Here is a 21062-nt window from a genome sequence, read left to right on the forward strand (position 1 = left end):
TAGACACGGTTAAAAAAATTCATCAACACCCATTGAAATGTTATGAATAGTGTCATAACATATTTATTTCTTAAATTAGAGCATTTACAAGGGTGGGAAATGAACATCAAAAGATGTACACCTTTATATTATCTAAACTGAAGCAATTATCCACCTTTTTAAAAGCCTACAGAAAGCAGCTATACTTCAAAACATTTAACTTGCAGGAGCCCACCCCAACGTTAAATCAAAGACAAATACCAAACACGAGAACAAAGATGCTCAGTGCATTCAATTGGTCTTCTCAGTTAAATGTACGTGTTCACTCCAGTGTTAACAATTTCCCAAGGAATAAACAAAGTGCAGTTATTTCCCTTCAACATCAGTGTAATCTCTATATTTAGAATATTTTCTAAATCTGAGATTGTAAATAAATATGAAGGTCATAAAATTCCAAGGAATGGAATGGAATAAGTGTGACAGCAAATGTCAGCAGTGAGTCTATTAATGACAGCTTCAGAAAAGCACCATTGCTGCACTATAATTCATAGTACTCTATACATAATTTAAAAATACACAATTACAATCTACTTTACAGTATATCCTGTGAAGTACTTTGAGATGCCTCAACAAAGTGACAAGGCACAATATCAAAATGCAAGAATTATTATTAATTAAAACATTTCCTTGAAATGTTCAATGTAGTTCACATTTATGTGCTCCTATTAACCTGGCATATCTAACAACTTTAAGACTTTAGGGTAAGGTAGAATTAGAACCTAAGAATCTAGAGAAATTTGAAAATAAAGAGCGTTACTTAGTGCAAAATCAAAGCAGAAGGCATGAATGCAATACGAAACTCAATGCACACTTGAGGTAGAAGGGAATTGAGGGATATGGAAGGAGGAAAGGGGATTCGGAGGGGTGGAGGTTTGTGTGCAGTATAAATACCAAAACATCCAGTTGGGTCAAATGGCCTGTTTCAGTGTGGTAGTCTATGAAATTCTAATTAAAATGCAAAAAATTAGAGTTAAGATTTAAAAACAGATCCAAGAATAATACAATTAACACCACTGAATCACACAAAAGCTTAGATTTTTCAAGAGTACTCCAAAATGTTCCTATTGCAGTATTCCTAAGTGACATTTTCAAAATATTGAAGAAACACCAAAGGATGGTGTTTCTGAAGTTCTCGGAGCAGCTTCTTCTTATTCTTTGTTGATGTATTAGAATTTTGACTGATATCCTGGACTAAGTGCTGAAGATGCTCTGTGGTAATCTGATGCTTTTGCTCCTCAAACTCCTGCTGAGTCACGTGTTGACAGAATGTGAAGCCTACAAAAAAATACATTTTAAAAAAATACACATTTCTATACCAAACATGCCAGAATAAATAAAATGGAATTGTGTTATTCATGAATGCCAAAATCAGATTTCAAGTTTTTGAGTACTTTATAACAGACACCTGAACAAATCTAATTCTTACCATTGAATGGTGCTAAACTTCTGCCTCAAAATACATTATTTTAATATAGTACATTATTCTAGGCTTTTTCATTGGCGATGCCCTAGAGAAAACCTGCAAAATTATAATTATAATTATAAAATCCTAATTATAGCAAAACTTTTAAAGTCATTTCTATTCTTAAATCACCATGTATAAATTGGCTGCTGCGTCTGCCTACAAAATGCAGCGACTACGCTTTACAGTAAATCCTGTGCAGCGTTTTGAGACATCCTCCTGAGGTGAAAGGCACTGCATCAAATGTGAGGATTATTATTTGAATAACATTAAAACACTTTCCAAGTTTCTATGAATCATTGGCTACACACCCCTACATGTATGCAATACTTAAACCTAATAAAATGTATTTTTGGAAACACTGTAAACCTAAAAGAGAACAAAGTGGAACTTGACCAGATTTATATATTTTTCAGACCCATGCTATAAAGACATCAAGTTTGTAACTCTGAATTTCAACATACCAGTCATAATAATAATAATCCCTCCAAAACAAAATAATAAAATTGGTCATTTTCAATCCACGACTGTTTATGGGACACTGCCTTGCGCAATTGGATGCCGCTTTTCGCCCACAAATATACGGTCAATTCACTTTACAGTATATTCTGTGAAGCGCTTTGAGACGTCTAGAAGATGTGAAAAGCGCTACATCAAATGCAAGGATTATTACTAAAGATTTTCCTTTGTTACGTACAGTTTTTTTTCAGCAAAAGGGTTCTCGAGCAGTATGTGCTTATTGAAATAGTATTTTGATTCCAGTGTTGTGGCTAAAGTATTGAGCTTCAAACTATTGTAATGAGCAATCTATCTAAAACAGGGCTCAGGTATCCAGCCAGCAATGTAAAGCACTTTGAGACATCTTCCTGATGTGAAATGTGTTATATAAATGTAAATTGCATTGTGAGGTGCGTGATCGGGTGTGCCTTATGGTACCTGAAATATAATCTGGATCCTCTCCTTCTTGAAGGGAAAGAAGTTTCTTCCTGACCATCTGAAGTAGAGTAGTAGGAATCTGTATATTTGAAACAGAAAATATATAGCTAGTTCTCCCCAACATTATGCAAAATGGAATCTTACCATATTTACTGTAAATTATACCTTGAAAAGGTCAGTGTGATTATCCATGAGGAACATGACCAGCTCCTCGGTCTGTATTTTTGACAGAGCCTTGCTTTGTATAATAGCTTTGGTAAATGTTTTTATCATTACAGTCCTGTTGTCATTCTGCAAAACAAGAGATGGTTATTAATATTTTCAACAAGAATTAATGGTAAGGGGTATAAAGGTTAATAGAAAACTTAAATAACACAAAGGACAAGGCCATTTGGGTTTCATTTACACGTCTGACCTTAGAGATTTGATATTAACTGGCATACGAGTCTGAATTTTAATAAGCACTCAGAATCTTATTTTGTACATCTCACTGAAATGTAAAAAGCCAATTTAAGACAAGTTTGCTGAGATCAACTGAATTGTTAAACAAGCCAGTGGAAATCTAAAATGAACTTCACTTACCACCCAAAAATACCGCTTAATGCTTGTTCAATGGGCAGTTAATGCAACAAGCACCATAGTTCACAGAAAGGTTGCAAGTTAAATTTAAACCTTTATCTAAATAAGCATAAGTTCAACACAATTAGAATATCTCGAAATGTGCACTTTAACAGGTTTAAAATTTTACAACAAGATTTCATTTAATCACAATACAAACTTCCATTTATATTGTAAATACACCTTTCACATTGGGATAACACCCCAACTCCTTAACAATCCTGGCTTGACGCCCGAGCTGGGGGTGGGAGGGAAAAGATGTCCGAAAACGCAGTTAAAAAGGTCGATCTTGAGACACATATTTATATACATGTATATGTTGAAGTGTTGACCCATATTGCAAGACATTGGTAAAATACTACAGTATCAATACAGTGAAGACATTTTGTGTCCAAGCCTCTTTAATGTGACGTTTACACAGAATGTCTGCTTTTGGGAGACTCTACCAGCAGTATCAAGAGTTTTAGATGCATTCTCTTGCTGTAAAAATGCAACTAGACCTGTTTCTGTAGTTTGTAGGCTTCAGGGTGTGCTCCAACAGCCATGAATGACAACAGACTGTGCAGTTCCTCTCTGCAGTTAGGCTCCAGCAAACGAAGACAAAGCTGTGTAGCTTCAAGAGCTTGTCCAGTCTTTCCACACTCTGTTGTTTAAAGAGGTATTAATTACGTATAAAAAAATACAAACAGGTGGCACTGTTATGAGGTGTTTCTGTGTACAAAGCAAGTATAATGCAAAAAACTTTGTATATATGGTTTCCATCTGATAGTCTTCCAGAGTGCACATTATTAAACTTAGCTTTATTCCTGACTTATTAGCCTGTCCAGGCTGCAGCTACTTGCTGCAACAGGTTTGACTAATTTTTTTTTACCCGTTTGCTATAAGTAGATTTTAAACTTAGCATTTTCATACCTTAGAATTTTCCAGTTACCTAGTCATTAAATTTGATTTGTATTTCCAATCTTTCTATGTATCGATTAAATTATGTATAGATTAAATTATGTAAATGCTCTGAGACGCTTCCCTGCGTCGAGGGCGCTATATAAGCGCAAGTTGTTGTTGTTTAGATTTTTTTTAAAAACAAATACTATAACTGAAAATTCAAATTCCACTATAAATCAGTTAGATTAAGGATACTTCTATGTTTCTTATGTTCTACTTATGACAATAAACGTACTTGACTCTGGATTGGGATTTACTTTCATGTGCTGCTTATATATTTTAGTATAGATGATTTAGACCTGGACCAACTGATTCATTAATATTGCAGGCGATCTTCTTTGGTCAGCCAGGTATCTATCAACAATACTAATAAAGACGTAATGTCTGTATCTGTAAGAACTCCATGACCAATTGATGTAGAGACATGATTTATACCTCATCGGAAAGGTCTTTTATGGGCTGAGTGTCATAGGCATATGTTTTGGTGGTGGTGGGGGATCTCCTTTCGTTGATGAGCTATGACCTAAACAAGCTCACCACACATGTATGGCAGTTTTGCTAAAGGTGTACACAGTGTTTATGGCATGTTAAATGGTTTGTGAGTGGTATCACTAAAATCTACATGCCATATTGGATCCTTTGGTTGCAAGCATAGTGGCAACGGGTACAGCTAGTATAAGATATGTGAAAAACCATCACCGTGCTCAAGTCTCCAAATAACCAGAATTCAACATATGATTTCCATTTGACTGGTAGCAATGAACCCTGTTTACCGAATCCCAGAAGGCTTAGGCACATTTGGCAAGAACCACGACTCGTGGACCTCAGAGTTCACCTTGGGATACTGCTGAGCTTAACTATTACAGAATACCATTACAGAGCACTGGTAAGCTTCCTTCTGCTTGTGCAATAAGAATCACCACACCCACACAGCTAAAGCAATATGTTATACATTTTAAGATTGAAAAGAAATATCTGTCGGATTACAGGTATTAAAGATCATTTACATATCTTTGAATAAAAGAATTCCTCACCTAGAAGATCAATTATGCCTGAATGAATGTCAAAATACCGGCTGGCAAGAAGCTGCTCTCTGTCCTGACTGTAGTACTTGGCTATAGTTTCAAACAGCAGTTTCTTGTGTTCTTCTATGTCCTTTTTACCATTGCTGGTTTGAGGCAATAGCTGGCTGACCAGTACTATCAACTGATCTGGGAAATACTGCAGGCAATCAATGGCAACCAGGAGCCACTTATCAACACTGAAGACAAAAAAAACACAAAATGTAGTTAAAAATACAACTTACCTGCATTTTGACCAGAGTTTACATTCATTTTAGTCACATTTAGGATTGTTTTATTAGAGGACTCTTAATGTAATTGCAAACCAGTTGCAAGATTTTCTTTATATTGATGGTGAAAGATTACTGTTGCTGAAAGGAACAATTTCATTTTCGGTACCCAATTTCAGCATCAAACATTCCAAGGTCAATATTAGTATTGCCAGATGCAGAGCAAACCTCCTTTGTTTATGCCTAAACAGTGGATCATGTGCTAGTTAGATAAATATATAACAACAAAATTACATTTGTATAGCTCCTTTCACGTCGGGAGGATGTCCCAAGCCTGCAATGAGTTTATAAGTACATATGTTCACTCTAACTAACATAGAAGAGTAGCTGATGCTAGACCAGTTCCAAAGTTTCAATTTCCCACACTACTAAATTACAGTGGCAATCCTAATTTGTGACATCTGATGCAAAGTTTTGTTCTATGGATTCATGTCCTCAAGGAACAGAGTTAAAATTTCCCAGCCTCATTGAATGCAGAACTATTAGAGCCAAAAGAGAGAATAGAATTAATTCCATAATTTTAAACTGCTTTTGAATACAGAGATGCTAAGAAATTGGCTAAACCGGGGCCCCACTAAGTCCTCCTTAGACTTTATAACAAATGGCATATTGAGAAAAATTATGCATTTGTGGCTACTTTGGATTGATTACAGTAAACATCTGAGACACATAAAAGCACATTAATGGCCTACACCAACTAGTTCAATTTGAATAATCTTCCATCTTTTGAAAAAGCCCACATTTAATAATAATAATAATAATAATAATCCTTGCATTTGATATAGCGCTTTTCACGTCGGGAGGACGTCCCAAAGCGCTTCACAGAATATACTGTAAAGTGAATTGACTGTATATTTTGTGGGCGAACGCGGCAGCCAATTGCGCACAGCAATGTCCCACAAACAGTCGTAGATTGAAAATGACCAATTTATTATTGTTTTGGGTTTTTGGAGGGATTATTATTAGGCGTGTGGAGTAAGGAAACTTGCCCAAGGTTTCGCCCTGCCTGGAATTGAACCCAGGTGTCTTGCTTGCAAAGCAAGTGCTCTAACCACTGAGCTACAGGACTCCGAATTAGATTTGCAATTAGACATTTAGGTTCCATGTTACCTCAATTTAAATGATAAACTCTATAAAAGTATTGCTTTCAAATACTAACTATGATAGGTTTAGGCTCTGAGTAACCTCTCTGTCCAGGAACGTGTTGGAGATAATGAGGTCAGTTTGCTGATTGCACTGAGCTATTCTTCTAGGTTCCACCTTCAACGGAGACTCCAGAATACTGTCCAAGACTGGAAGATCAATTAAACGTAGCAGCAGCAACAAAGTCTCCTGTTTCCAAACATCGTTAACAACTGTAATAGAACAAGCCATTGCAAAAAGTAGAAGAGAAGCATGGCAGAAACATGGTTAGAGTTTACATGCTGAGTTAGAAACAAACATTCACGTAGTGATAGTGTTAATTTATATACATCGAAGGGAATTTTCCTGTTATTGTCAAGGTTTACCATTGTGAAGTGTGTCTAAACGTTAGGTAAATAGGTTATCCAGGACAAACAGTAAACATTCAAGACTTGGATACCTACTAAGATTATTGGAAGATTTAGACAATGCAATTTTAGTTCCTCAGATCTTTAAATGTCAACAGTGAGACAAAACACACAAAATGATCCATACACAGAAAAAGATTTTTTTTTTTTTAACATGTTGCAAACAATATAAAAATAGTTACCTTTGGTTGACAACAGGCTAGCAGTCTTAATTACTTTTAGGTTTGGAGGCAGGGATGGATGCAAGTTAATAGTTTGAAAAAGCTCTTCTATTCTTTTGTCACAGGATTCGAGCGCAACAGGATTTGAAATGGTTATTTGGTCTGGTCTGCTTAAAGCAAATAACAAAAGTTACATAAAAGCAAGAGAACTACTGAGTTACTTTTACACAATATATTTTAGAATAAATGTTCTTGTTAGAGTACTGAAGCTCAGAATGTTAGAACATAGGCTACAACAATGATTCTCCACTGTAGGTCCCAATCTCATCTGTACAGGTGAGTTTTTTTTAAACCAAACATTTTTACCAAATAGTGTGACTAGATATTTGAATACAAGTTTAAATGAAATGCAACATGTGATCATAATGAGTTTTCGAAACATACTTAGGAAATTTCTTCCTCGTAACCAGTTTTCTTCCAGGTGAAACATTTTCAATTTCTTCATCTCTTTCAGCTCCTAGTAAAGTAGAGTTATCCAAAAATTTGTAGAACATGCTATTACTGTCCTCAAACACTATCTTGCACTCTTGCGTAAACAGCTTTGTGCCAATTTGATCGAACACTTTGTGATCCATTAGAGCTTGGCAGAGACGTGTGGCCTTTATGCGTGATATATCATTATTACTAAAGTACACATTTTGCATCAGATGACTCAGTACCACATCCACAGCATCTGAACCGCTGAAGCAGTCACTGTACGTTCTCAAGAATCGTCTGTGTCGCTTCACCTCTACCTGTGTCTGGAGAGCATGAATAATATTATTCCAGAGCTTCGTTGCACAGAAAGGGCCTGAACGACCTAAAAGAAAATTAAAACATTGGATTAGAAGAATTATAATCATAAAGTACTGTCAAATGAGCAATTATTTATAAGTGAGAAGGAAGGAACAGACAAGTTAAGGAACAAACAAATGTGGCCAAATTACTATAATCATTCCACTGTACTTGCTGATTTTGAAAAATAAAACAACATATATAAATTGAAAAATGGCATAGTAGAGGCAACAGTGTTGTCTCATGGAATATTAGTATTATTTCTAGAAAAATCCACATTCTACCAGCAAGACCGATCTTCATTCCATCAAAATAAAGTACTTCTTTAAGATTCTCAAAAAATCTTAAATTCAACTCTTGGCTTTAATTCTGAAAATTCTGATTTGTCTGGAAAATATTGATGTTATGTGGGGTGCAGCAATACTCTGACATGGCATGACCACCTAATGTTAATGGAGATGATCCAACACCTGGCAGCTAATCCTAAAATAAAACAGGAAATAAACTCTGAATCTGAGAATATAACAATTTCCATTTATAAAGCCCCCTTCGTGTAAAGTAACATCTTGGTGTGCTCATTACTGAAGTGACTGTAGGCACGGTAAAGAGGTAAGCTATAATTAAGTACCTTTTGAAAATAGATGGAAAGATGGTTGGGTGAGAGTATCATACCTGACAACTCAGAGAATCCGGCACATAACTGCTTGTTACCTACAGCAGAGTGGATATATTGCAGGGACAGATTAGGGTTTATCCCTTTGCATTGCTCAAAATAATTATTGGCAGCTTTTATAATCTCTTTAGAGACAGATTGCATCTGATCGTTTTATTTAATACATTTTCTGACTACTAATTATGAAGTATCAGTTGTTACCAATGGATTAATAAAATACTCTGGGGGGGGCACTGCAAACAACTTTTAAACTAAACAAACAATTAAAACACTGAGGCGTTTGGTAAGTAATCAACAAGCAATCTCCTCCGGATATTCTAATAATAATCCTTGCATTCGATATAGCACTTTTCAAGTCTTCTAGATATCTCAAAGCGCTTCACAGAGTAATAATAATAATCCTTGCATTTGATATAGCGCTTTTCACGTCGGGAGGACGTCCCAAAGCGCTTCACAGAACATACTGCAAAGTGAATTGACTGTATATTTGTGGGTGAAACGCAGCAGCCAATTGCACACAGCAGCGTCCCGCAAACAGTCGTGGATCAAAGTGACCGATTTATTAAAAAAAAATTCTTGAGGGATTACTCTCAGGCGCGTGGAGTGAGGAAACTTGCCCAAGGCTCCGCCCGGCCAGGAATCAAGCCCAGGTCTACCCGCTTGCGAGTCAAGTGCTCCAACCGCTTGAGCCACGGGACTCTTGTCATCCTGTGTGGGATGAAAGCCCCAGTCCATATTTTCAAAAAGAATTTCAGCAATTCATAACCATTGCTGAAATAGCCCCTGTGTGTAACTCAGGCTCTCTGGACTGTCCCTGAATGTCTACTTGAAGTCACGGTCTAATGGGTATCCTATCAAGTGGTTGAAATGGAGGTTATTATTTGGTTATAACCAAGTGTCTGAAGCAGGGGCTGGAGTAACCGAGCAGGCTTTCACCTGGATAGATTTGGCAGGTGGCGGTGAGTCCGAGTGGGTTTTTTTTTTCTTCCGCCACTGCTCACGAAATGCAGTATCACAGCACATCTCTCTCTGCTCCTCCAACACGGAGCAGCGAGCGGACATCCTCGAGCAGCCCCGAGCCACACACACCCCCACACCCACCCACAGACAGAGAGAGAGAGAATAAACAGGGAGAGACGGTAAAGCTGGGGGGGGGGGGGGGGGTTCAGTCGCACCTGTTCGCCTCAGTTTCACCCTCAGGGAGCTGCTGCTCTCCAGCCTCCGGAACCGAGGCGTTAAATTCACCGCCATAACCGCCTCCCGCTGACGTCAGCCAACGGCCAACCGCCTCGCTCGCGCCTCCCGCTGACGTCACGTCAGCCAACGGCCAACCGCCGACCGCCTCGCTCGCGCCTCGCGCTGACGTCAACCCGCGCCTGCGCCGTGCATTGAGCGCGCTGCCGCCGCCGCCCTGTTCGTAACCTCCGCTACCGCGACGTGTGGGTCATATATATCACCTGATAACTTTTCTACAAGCAGACGATCAGCTTTTTTTCTTGTATAATAGCGAATAATAATCATCGCTGTATTTGATCGAGCGCCTTATCGCGCCTTCGAGACGTCTCGTGGGAAACAGGAGGAGGCCATTCAGCCCTTCCGGCCTGTTCCGCCATTTGGATTACATCAGGACCCATACAGCGCAGAAACAGGCCATTCGGCCCAACCTGGACTGTGCCGGTGTTTATGCTCCACATGAGCCTTCTCCTGCCCTTCCTCACCTGAGCCTTCAAGCATAACCTTCTATTCCTTTCTCCCTCATGTCCCCCTATCGAGCTTTCCCTTAAAGACATCTTGTGCTGTTTGCCTCAACATCTCCCCGTGGAGCGTGTTCCACATTCCCACTTCTCTCTGTGTGAAGAAATGTCTTCAAACTTCCCTACTTGATCTATTTGTGACTTATTTTATATGGATGGCCCCTGGTTTTGGTCTCCCCCACAAGTGGAAACATCTTCCCTGTGTCTACCCGATGAAAAGCTTTCATCATTTTAAAGACCTCTACCGGGTCACCCCTTAACAACAACAACAACAACAGCTTGGATTTATATAGCGCCCTCCACGGATGGCGTCTCCGAGCCTTCACAGTAACGGATCCCGGGACCGAGCCAGGGGGAGGGGGAGGAAGGTGACCAAAGGCGCGGTGGAAAAGAAAGGTCTTCAGCAGAGACCTGAAAATGGGAAGGGAGGGGGCGAGACGAAGGGAGTGAGGAAGGCAGTTCCAGAGCCTCGGGGCATAGTGGCTGAAGGCACGGCCGCCGAGGGTGGAGTGGAGGACGAGGAGGAGGCCAGACCTGGAGGAACAGAGGCAACGGGCACTGTTTTGAGGAGAGAGGAGGTCAGAGAGCTCGGGGGGTGCAGGACTCGGAGTGCAGGGACTTGAATACGAGGGTGAGGATCTTGAAATCGATCCTTTCTGGGATAGGCAGCAGTGCAGTCTGGCAAGGACTGGGGTGATCGGGGAGCGGAGTTTCGTGCGGGTGAGAATGTGGGCGGCAGAGTTTTGAATGATTTGGATTTTATGAATGGTGGTGGATGGGAGACCGGCGAGGAGGGCGTTAGAGTAGTCCAGCCGAGAGGTGACAAAGGCATGGACCAGGGTTTCAGCGGCTTTGGCGGAGATGGGCGATGCGTTGGAGGTGGAAGAAAGCGGTGCTGGTGAGTGATCGGATGTGGGGGAGGAAGGATAATTGGGGGTTGAACCTGACGCCTTACCCTCCTCTTTTCAAGGGAAAAGAGTCCAAGCATGTTCAGCCTTTCCTGAACATTTAATTGGATCATGGCTGATCTGTACCTAAACTGATGCTTTCTCAATGCACTTCAGCCTATTTATAACCAAATAATAACCTCTATACACGCAGGAGTGTATAACATGGTCCTCAGATGTGGGGTGAGTCAGTACAATATTGACCCAACTAAAAAAGTCATTTGAATACAGTGGCTAAACATTGCTTCTCAAAGTTGTGTTGTGTTAAGGAGGGTGCGTAATTTCAAAATACTGTACCTGTTTAAGCACGTTGTTTTACACTTCACTTTTGTGCATTATTAGAAACTTGTCCGGTCACAGAGTGGGCACCAATCCTCTACAAGGACTCCTGCCACTGTTATTTATTTTGCGGACTACAGTATTAATTTCCTGAAGACATGGATTGGGAGAGTTGTCCTGTATGTATATGTTTAGATTACAGATAGTAAAGGATCAGAAGCAACTGATTTGCAATTGCCAATAGAGTAGCTAAAATGTGTCCATATCTGGAATATGTGCAAAAAAAATCTTCCTGAATTTCATAGTTTACCTTCATCATAGCAATAGGTAGACTATAAAACACTTGATCAGCTATGTCTATGCTTGTAAACTCAATCATGCAAACAATATTTGATTTTTTTAAGTAAGTAGTGATGTATGAATTCAGAAAGTAATTTACATACAGTGAAACTCTGGTAACTCGTCACCCCAAGGGAAATAGCTCAAATGACTACTCATCACAGTTGACTAGTTACCCAGAGTACACACTGAATCTTCCGAATAGCCAGGATATTGAGTGAGTGTCTTGTTATGTGGGATAGACTACTTATCTCAGAAGCTAGCTTTACTGTATCTATTTAAGAAAAACTGTTTCCAAATGACACTTCTCAACTGTCAGTACTTACATAGAAAGATAGGAATGTAGAGGAAGTCTTATCGCCCATAAATATACAGTCAGTTCACTTTACAGTCTATTCTGTGAAGCGCTTTGAGATGTCGAGAAGACATGAAAAGCGCTATATCAAATGCAAGGATTATTATTACTATTATCTGCCCAATTCCGAAATAAAGCAAATACACTACTGTATCCCTTCCACCCTGCAATTGATTTCTTCACCAAACAGCTACGGGAAACTCATGATAATTCAATCCTGACTTAACTCGTCACTCCCAAGTCATTATGATGTCAATATCCCGGACACATTTATTTATGAATTTATACATTGCCAAATTTGGCACTCCTTAAAATCATCGGAACCCTTTTCCCTTGGAGCGATGAGCTATCAGGAGTTTATTGTATCTAATTCCTAGTTTCATTTTCTAACACAAGCTCATTGTATGTGATGCTCTTTGCGATGTTTCAACAAGCACTTTGTTCAATGCAAGTATTATTTTATTTAATCATCCAATGAAAGTGTACGGAAGATGGTAAAACACCACACAAAATTCAAAGTGTCATATCCTCAGTGAATTCTCCACGGTTAATATGACTTGTTTTGACTTGGAATCAAATGCCCTTAAAATGTATCTCAACATTTGAGGCAAATAACCAATCTGCAATCAACATTGTTTTAAGATGAGCCAAACGGGAGGAAGTTCTGTTCCAGAGTTAAGTATCAACGTAAACCTGTGCAAACATGCTTGCATGCAAATGTATCATTGAAAGAGTCAAACTAATAAATTCTAGACATTTTAGTATTTATCAGCTGTATTAAGGCAAACATTTAGCAGTGAGATTAATTGCCATAAATGATAATGCCTTTAGATTTTAAAATGGCTTTTTGCCTAAAAGATTGTGATTGTTTCCTTTGATTGATAATAATTGAGGTTAAGATGCTGCAGAAAGCTCACCATGACCTAGCAATTGCGCATTTTAAGACTGATGATAAAACTTGCAGCAATCCAGATTTCATTTTGACCAAATATAGAATGGAGCAAGATACTCTAAAATAATTGAGATATACCAACCTGAAGCTTGTACTGAGCTGCCTGTAATTTACTGCAGCCGCTTTACATGCAGTGAGTGGATTAATAAAACAAATGAACAGCAAGAAAATATGATAGGGATGCATTCTTTATTTGCTCATAATTTTGATGTTGGTTATATTTAATATTCAATAATAGATATACAAAATGTATTTGTCTACAGTTAAACTAATCAGGCCATATCTGCAAGTTCAATTCCTCTGGGCTAACTGTGGAAGTAAAACAATAAGAACCCTACCAGGTTTGTAAATACTTTGAAATGATTATAAAATTAGTGTTTTCTAAAATACATATAAGCATCAACTAGATATGCCATTTCCTCTTTTATGAATTGAAGATGCACAAAATTAGTTGATTATGGAGTAGAATAAATATATTGATCTGTAAAGAAATTCCAATAGAAGTAGGTCAGACTGTTTTCAAATAATGAACATAGATATAAATATAACAATCCTCGAACTTGATAATAGTTCTTTATCAAGATATCTTAAAGAGCTTCACAGGATATACTGTAAAGTGTGAATATGTGAAAGTGTGACTGTGTGTATTTTGTGGGTTAGCATCTGGAGATTCTGGAGGACAATAAAACCCACCAAGTATATTTTATTTATTTTGTAACCTATGTGGAGTCCTGCAGCTCAGTGGTTAGAGCACTCGCCTCGCAAGTGAGACACCTGGGTTCAATTCCAGGCAGAGGGCGAAACCTTGGGCAAGTTTCCTTACTCCACACGCCTAATATTAATCCCTCCAAAAACAAAAATAATAATAAATTGGTCATTTTCAATCCACGACTGTTTGTGGGACGCTGCTGTGCGCAATTGGCTGCCGCATTTCGCCCACAAATATACGGTCAATTCACTTTACAGCATATTCTGTGAAGTAGTTTAAGAAGTCTAGAAGACGTGAAAAGTGCTATATCAAATGCAAGGACGATTATTATTATAATTAGCTTTGTAAATCGCATTTGGGAAACAGAAAATAAACATTTACTACAATACCAAAACGTTTCTTTTCCTACAAATATCCCTGGCCTTTTTTCCTGGAATAAACCTAGTGGAGCTGTCTAAAATCTAATGGGTGTGTTTTCAGGTGAACATTGTACTCTCCTGTCCATAAACCGAGGCAAAAGGAAAATCAGAAAACAATGATTAATAGCTGGTCAGCACTGCATTTCAGTTGGACTATGTACAAGTTTGGAAAAGCAAAAGGCTTGTAAATCATGTCAGTTGGGTTGTATCTGAACTCTGCTTACAGCACTCTGTGATTATAAGTTTGAAATTAAAACTTCATTGGTTAAATATGTTACACAAGGATGCCAAGAAAAGTATATGCTTCAACTTGGCAAAAGTTTAAGAGCAAGATTATTTTTATATTGTAAAAAAGCAGATTATTGATGTTCATGGGTTTGGTCCTATGACAGATATGTAACTTGAACTCATGAAATAAAATAGAAATATGTTTGACTTCTTTTAAGTTTCCATCACATTTGGCAACATTGAATTTAAAGGCTTATGTGCACAGAGTACAGTACTGGAGGGGAAATGCAGAAGTTTAGTCTACAGTTACTATTTGCAATTACTACAGTATTACTAGCATAACGTCACATGGTATTTTACATATAATTTTACATACAAAATATCTTTGTACAAAACCTTTGCTATAGTCTATTAAAACTACTGTATTGTCAGCAATTTTATTTTAGTGACTGCAACATTGCACTTACAATATTTCCCAGGTTTATTGTGGCAAAAGCATAAAAACTAACAAAGCAAATTCACAAAATTTGGAAAACATGTCCTACTCAAAGGTGCCTTAAAAAGCCATTTTACTTTTTAGGAGGAATAATGAAAGCTGGATGCTTTAGAGACACATCATTGCTTTGGATCTTGAATGGTGTACAATCATTCCCATAACAATGGTCAAAAGGTCCTAAGCAGCAGGCACATCCATAAGATTGAAGGTAACTTATCTGTATTTTGTTCAGGATTAGAACAGTCAGAATGGAAAATTTTGTTTTGTGCCTCTAGTATTTCTTGAATCAGATTTAGATCTTAAAAAGATGGTAAAACGTTTTAAACTCTCAATGAGGTAGGGACCCATCTTAGTTTGAGAAAGTGAATAATAATTAGTGCAGAAGGAAAAAAATGGGCAATACAATTTTAATGAAAGGTTTCTGTGGTAGAGTGCTCCAATCTTCCAACTGGTGGAATCATCACTCATTGGATAGAGATGCATGTCCATGCTGTGGGTAGGATGGTGGTAATGCTCTCGTTCATTCTCGCTCAAACCTACATCTGTTCGATGTCAAATGACCAATTAGTGTCTATTCCTCCTTGATGCTGTGATTGAGAGATGCTAGGGTAGGTGTTCTAGAAACATGAAATTGGATGGGCTGAAGAGCCTTCTTCATCCAAACCAATCTTATGATTTTGTGACCTAATTTTTCTCATTGTGGTTCACCTAATTTCCACTTGGTGGAACCCTTTTCCTAGTGCTGTATCTCAGTGTTGTGAAGGCTGTGCTGCAGCCACAATGGTGCAACAGAGACTTTACTGTCAGCCTACAAATGGCAAGACTTCAACCAGTTGAGATCCCTCAGAATCCTGGTGTACATTTACACCTGAAAATTGAACATGAGCTCCCTCAGAAGCATTTAAGAATTGAAGTACAATAAATGAGAATGTTTTTAAGATGTACAAGTAGTATCAGGTCTAGAGATGGAAGGGTCAAAAGTCTTGTGTAAAATTCTGAATTAAAGAGTTTTTTTAAGGTAAAAGACTGAAAATATTTAACATGGGAATGTTAATGCCAATCAATAGCTAAAATCAACTTGTAGCTTTTATTAACATAGGCAAAACAACTCAGATTGAAGATGAGGAGTCCATAGCATACCAAAAGATACGTTAACTTCTTGACACAATGTACAAAAAAACACCCCAAAAGCCATACAGCATAAGTTTGATATTAAAAACCAAACTACCACATGGTAAAGAATATTATTTGGGTTTAGTTTGTTTTGTTTTTTGTTTAAAAAAACATAAGTTCATACTTCACACAAGAATTACACATGTCATTTTATAAAAAGAGAAAAATAATGATTAGCAAACAACCCCTCCCTCCCCTGCCCTTCTTGCACTGTTTTAAAACCTGCAAAAATAGCCTCAACAATGACCTGAGTATTTGTTTCATGCCCTTGAAGCTCCTTCTCCTTCAGAATTTTTAAAGGCACCTGTATGATCTTCCCTTGATATCCTTCTCTTCATATCAGTCTGTGCAATAGCTGGTGTGAGGTAACATCTTGTTTCTTCCAGCAATACCAAAGAATGCACCACCTTCCAATCAATCGTGAGACATCCTAAATATGGCAAAATTAAATGTAGAACCTAAAATAGACAAATAAATGTTCTTGATTGATTATCTTGATTTATGGCAACACCATAAACCACTCGGTAGCTACTGGAAACAAAACATTGATTTATAACAGGCTCACCTAAGCTCGTGCAAATGTTTGGTGTGCCATTTCTTGAGGGTTCCACAGGCCACTTCTGAGCCATGGGTTGGCCACCACTACTCTAAGGCTATGTATAAGTTCCCCCATTGGAACAGTAAATCTCCCAAATTACAACACCTGGCAAAGTCCTGTTAGCAGGTACCTATAAACAATCTCTGACAAAACATTTTCTAATGACTTTTCCTTCTCCGGTTTTCTCTTAAATAAATGAAATATTTGGTGTGTTGGTATTATATGCCTCTTTCTATCATCCATATTAAATACATTGCTGAAGTGGGAAGGAAATGAATGCACAATGCATGTAATTTTACATGACCTTTGAAACTCCACCCAGTTCAGTAAAAATCAAGTGGGTGGATATGAATTGAAATCTGGTAACATTTTACTCAAAAACCTTACAGAACGTGGTAAGTGTTTTGATGAAAGAGTCTAAAATTTTTCTCCCAAATTCTATTACTTTTGAATTATTTTGTTGATAGAATGTTATGTGGATCTTCTAGCCTGCAATCTCTTTTTCCTGCAGAGCAGCAAATATTTAATTGTTTTAAAGAAACGAAGGTTGTTTGTTTCTTACATTATGTCTGTCTTGATATTACTTTACGTAGAAATGTTTATTGGACTTTGTTGCCATGTCCCTGTCATTCTTTCTCCCTAATATCTTGGTGCCTCTTTGTTTCTCTCCTGTTGTTTCCTACAGCAACCAGGTTCTCTGGTGAAATAGTCCACCAATAAAATCAGCACACCAGCTGCTCAATCCTCACATACCTTCCATTTGCTCAGACTCCGGATTTTCAGTGTTGACACCTGCTGTCCCCAGGCAATCTAAAGCAGGACTCTACACTAGAGCACACTGATCTCTGCAAAACCCTAGGGCAAATGATTAAGCCGCTAAAGGAATTTGTAATGGAAGGAGAGGTACTTGGTCTATTCATATATAGATCAAGTACTTCAGAAGATTTATTGTATTTATTTAACTGGTATAATCAAGAGGAAACAAGAAAGCTGTAAATTTAGCAGGGAAAGGGAATATTTAATTTAAAACACATGGGATGTGTGTGAAGTGTTAATGGTTAATGTGTATCATCAGGGGTGGCAGATGATTGATTAATGGAAGATTATAATGAAAAATAATAAAATGGTTAGTTACTTCAATTACATAGTGCCCTATGTAATAACAGCCTAAATCGTGTCACTCCCCTGTGACTTGACAAGCGTATTGTAGGTGGACGTGTTCATGACACGCATGTGACTAAAAACAGAAAAAAATCATAATCTTAATGAAGTAAATTCATTGTGTTCAGTTTAGCAAAGTAGCAGAGAAAGTTACTTTGGGTGGGAACATTGACACTATAGTAATAGCAATTCTGAAATGGCAGTTTTACAATAGAGTCACTGCTTTAAGACCCAAGGAATTTTTGAATTGAAGTTACATTACGATATGATTCAAAGATCAACAGCCCAAGTGCTGTGCACTTTTTGAATAGGTGATCAAATGAATTAAACAATAATAAGAAGAATCCTTACATTTGAAATAGAGCCTTTCACAATGGGAGGACACCACAAAGCACTCCGCAGGAATCATTGTAAAGTGTAGTAACTGTGTTTTTATCAGATTCCTAAACATAAACCTAATTCTTTTTGGATCTAAATTGAAAACTGGATCTGGTAATGATCTCTCAGTGACGTAGGACTCAAAATGTGTCAGTCTGGTTCAGTTTCTGCCAGTCTTGTCTATGAGTCAGAAGGTTGTGGGTTGAAGTCTCACATTGGGACTTTGAACTCACAGTCTAGCCTGACAGTCCAATACAGTACTGGGGGTTTTGTGCATTGTTGGAAGTCCCTCGGATAAAATGTTAAACCAACATCCCATCCGCCTTTTCAGGTCGACGTTAAAGATCTCATAACAATATTCGAGAAGAGAAGATAGTTTTTCCTAGGTCTTGGCCAACAATCCTCCGCCCCCACCCCCAATAAATGAGTGTGCAAATTGGTCTCTGTGTTCACAATACACAATCACTACACTTCACAGTAAGTCCTGTGAATCACTTTGAGACATCCTCATAACATGAAAGGCACTATATTAAATGCAAGGATTATTATTATAAAATCTGAAACTTAAATCACTGCCTACATCAAGTGCAATACTTAGGCCATGCAATTAGGAATTGCCGTGCTACTACTGTTAAGTTCGAACACCTCAGCTAAGTCGGTAAATGTTTCACTGCACTAACTGAAAATGAGTGGCCTGAATTACGTTGTTCAGTGGGGCATGGGGACACACTGCATAGTTTTTGTTGCTGTCAAATAGCCTGATAATAACTTACTCCATCCAAGTGAACCAATTGCTTTTAATACTGTACATCTTTTTTCTAACATAGCTTGTGGCCTCTCTTCAGGCAGACAAGAATCCAGCTGTGTGTTCAAATAGAATTTCAGGGTATGGTTACAAGAAAGAAATGTATTTCCCTTACGGGAACCTGGTCACCATTTCTCACTCTGCACATTCTACTCTTTCCTATTGCAGCTAGTCACAAAGATATGAATGCCAGTCGGCCACCAGTGACAGCGAGCAGTCACAGTATTTGAATATTGGAGATAGAGAGCAAAGCAGATTTTCCACCATTCCATTACTGCTTGCCAAGAGGAGAAATCCATGTCCTAATAAGGAAAGCTTGGCCTTGTATTTAAAGATTTCACTTGAGCAGACAAATTGATGCTAACCTGAAAGTTGTGAAAGTATGATGGTGCTTTCCTTTACTTTGCTCAACAAAAACAATCATCAGTGTATAGCAGAGAGCTTGATAAGATAAGATGTTCTAGTTCTGAGAGGTTTTGAGCATAAGGTAGAATTTTTTTTATTTTTCCTTGTTAATTTATAAAGAATATCATAAGAGAATACTGCAGATTTTCCCCAATGATGCCATTGATCTTTGGATTTCATTAATAATCAATTAATGAAGAGATCTGAAATCCATTGAGTGAGGAATTTCAATGAAGAGCTTGTGGCCTGCCACACTGTGGCACACGTTTGTCGTTCGTCTGCACAATGGAACACATTAAGATATTTCATACAGAAATAAACATGTAAATTGAAGCAAACAATTGAACCAAATTGCCTCCTTCCTCTAGAGCTATAGAAATCTAATGATACGTTTATAATCAGTGTAGCTATCCCCATGTGAAACTCATAGGAACATTTTTATTATTCAACTTCGATCTCCTTCTTCCTCTCCATCATGTAGCCCACCCCCCCTCCCCCACCACCCTCCCACTCCCACCACGATCCACCACCTCTATCTGTAAATCCTTTAAATCCTGCCTAAAAATACCTCTTTGACGATGCATCTCCCACCACTTTGCTCAGTGCCATCTTGTGAAATAGAGACGTTGTCCCACATGAAAGGCGCTATATAATTGCAAGTTGTATTCCAGAAGAAGTCATAATGCATTGGGAACTATTGACTAAAAATAGCTCGCCGTTATTCCATTATCTGCCCCCCACCTGCCCCCAGCCTCCATTGACTTAATTTCTGGTAAGACTATAATGCTAAAATATATTTGTAATGTTATTATTTATAGTTGTACGAACTCAAGAAGTGAGATAAACTATTCTTAGGTCTGAATTAACTATGGAATGAGAACATTTGTAATAACATTTATGGATCATGTATATTTAAATAACCAAGTTTTTATATGGAGGTTACTTGATCAATATAGAATTTATCTTACAAGTGAGATTGATTAAAAATAACTCGGCAATGTAGACACAAAATGTATTATGGAGATCTCAGCATTTATACAAAAAATTCTGCCTTTAACTGACTATCATTGGACAATCTCTATTTATACTATACATGCTCTGATAGAATTCAGTTTTACTATTGTTACTGTAACTATTTTATGGGGTTAAAGCAGAGTTCCCTTTAATCCATCCATTGCGATTCTGTGAAGTTAATTTCCTCTCCAGATTATGTGTCCCTATCTTGAAAATGATATCAGTGTGGAGTAAAATTAGAAATAAACAGACCAACAAGATTATATTTGTACATTTTCTTTGAATTTATGAGTTTTAAATCTCTGGCTTCATTCAATTTGGGCTCTTAAATATTAAGAATACAAAAATATTACAGCAGTTCTGTTTGGAATCATCCTGCTAAGCAATGCTAACTAAGAGACAAGAATTGTCTAGAATTAACAAATAACTGCAGTTATAACTTAGACATTTCAATAATTAGAAGAACAAGGTCCATGTCTTATTT

The 21062-nt window shown here is 37.9% G+C and overlaps 1 protein-coding gene across 2 annotated transcripts; it reads right to left on the reverse strand.

Annotated features, from left to right (window-relative positions):
• Positions 1-712: 712 nt before the first annotated feature.
• depdc4 (DEP domain containing 4) lies at positions 713-9824 on the reverse strand. 2 transcript variants are annotated; one of them, XM_042335510.1, is made up of 9 exons: positions 9742-9824; positions 7504-7918; positions 7081-7226; positions 6508-6703; positions 5032-5258; positions 3556-3698; positions 2603-2728; positions 2438-2516; positions 713-1314 (listed from the first exon to the last, which is right to left on the reverse strand). In XM_042335510.1, exons 1-9 carry the CDS (start codon positions 9815-9817, stop codon positions 1115-1117), a joined length of 1608 nt encoding a protein of 535 aa, XP_042191444.1. In that variant the 5' UTR covers positions 9818-9824; the 3' UTR covers positions 713-1114. The 2 variants fall into 2 exon arrangements, with proteins under 2 accessions (XP_042191444.1, XP_042191443.1); XM_042335509.1 differs by having other exon boundaries at positions 7081-7229.
• Positions 9825-21062: the final 11238 nt, after the last annotated feature.

The sequence above is a fragment of the Callorhinchus milii genome, unplaced genomic scaffold (assembly GCF_018977255.1).
Source record: "Callorhinchus milii isolate IMCB2004 unplaced genomic scaffold, IMCB_Cmil_1.0 Scaffold5, whole genome shotgun sequence".
In the NCBI taxonomy this organism is placed as follows: domain Eukaryota; kingdom Metazoa; phylum Chordata; class Chondrichthyes; order Chimaeriformes; family Callorhinchidae; genus Callorhinchus; species Callorhinchus milii.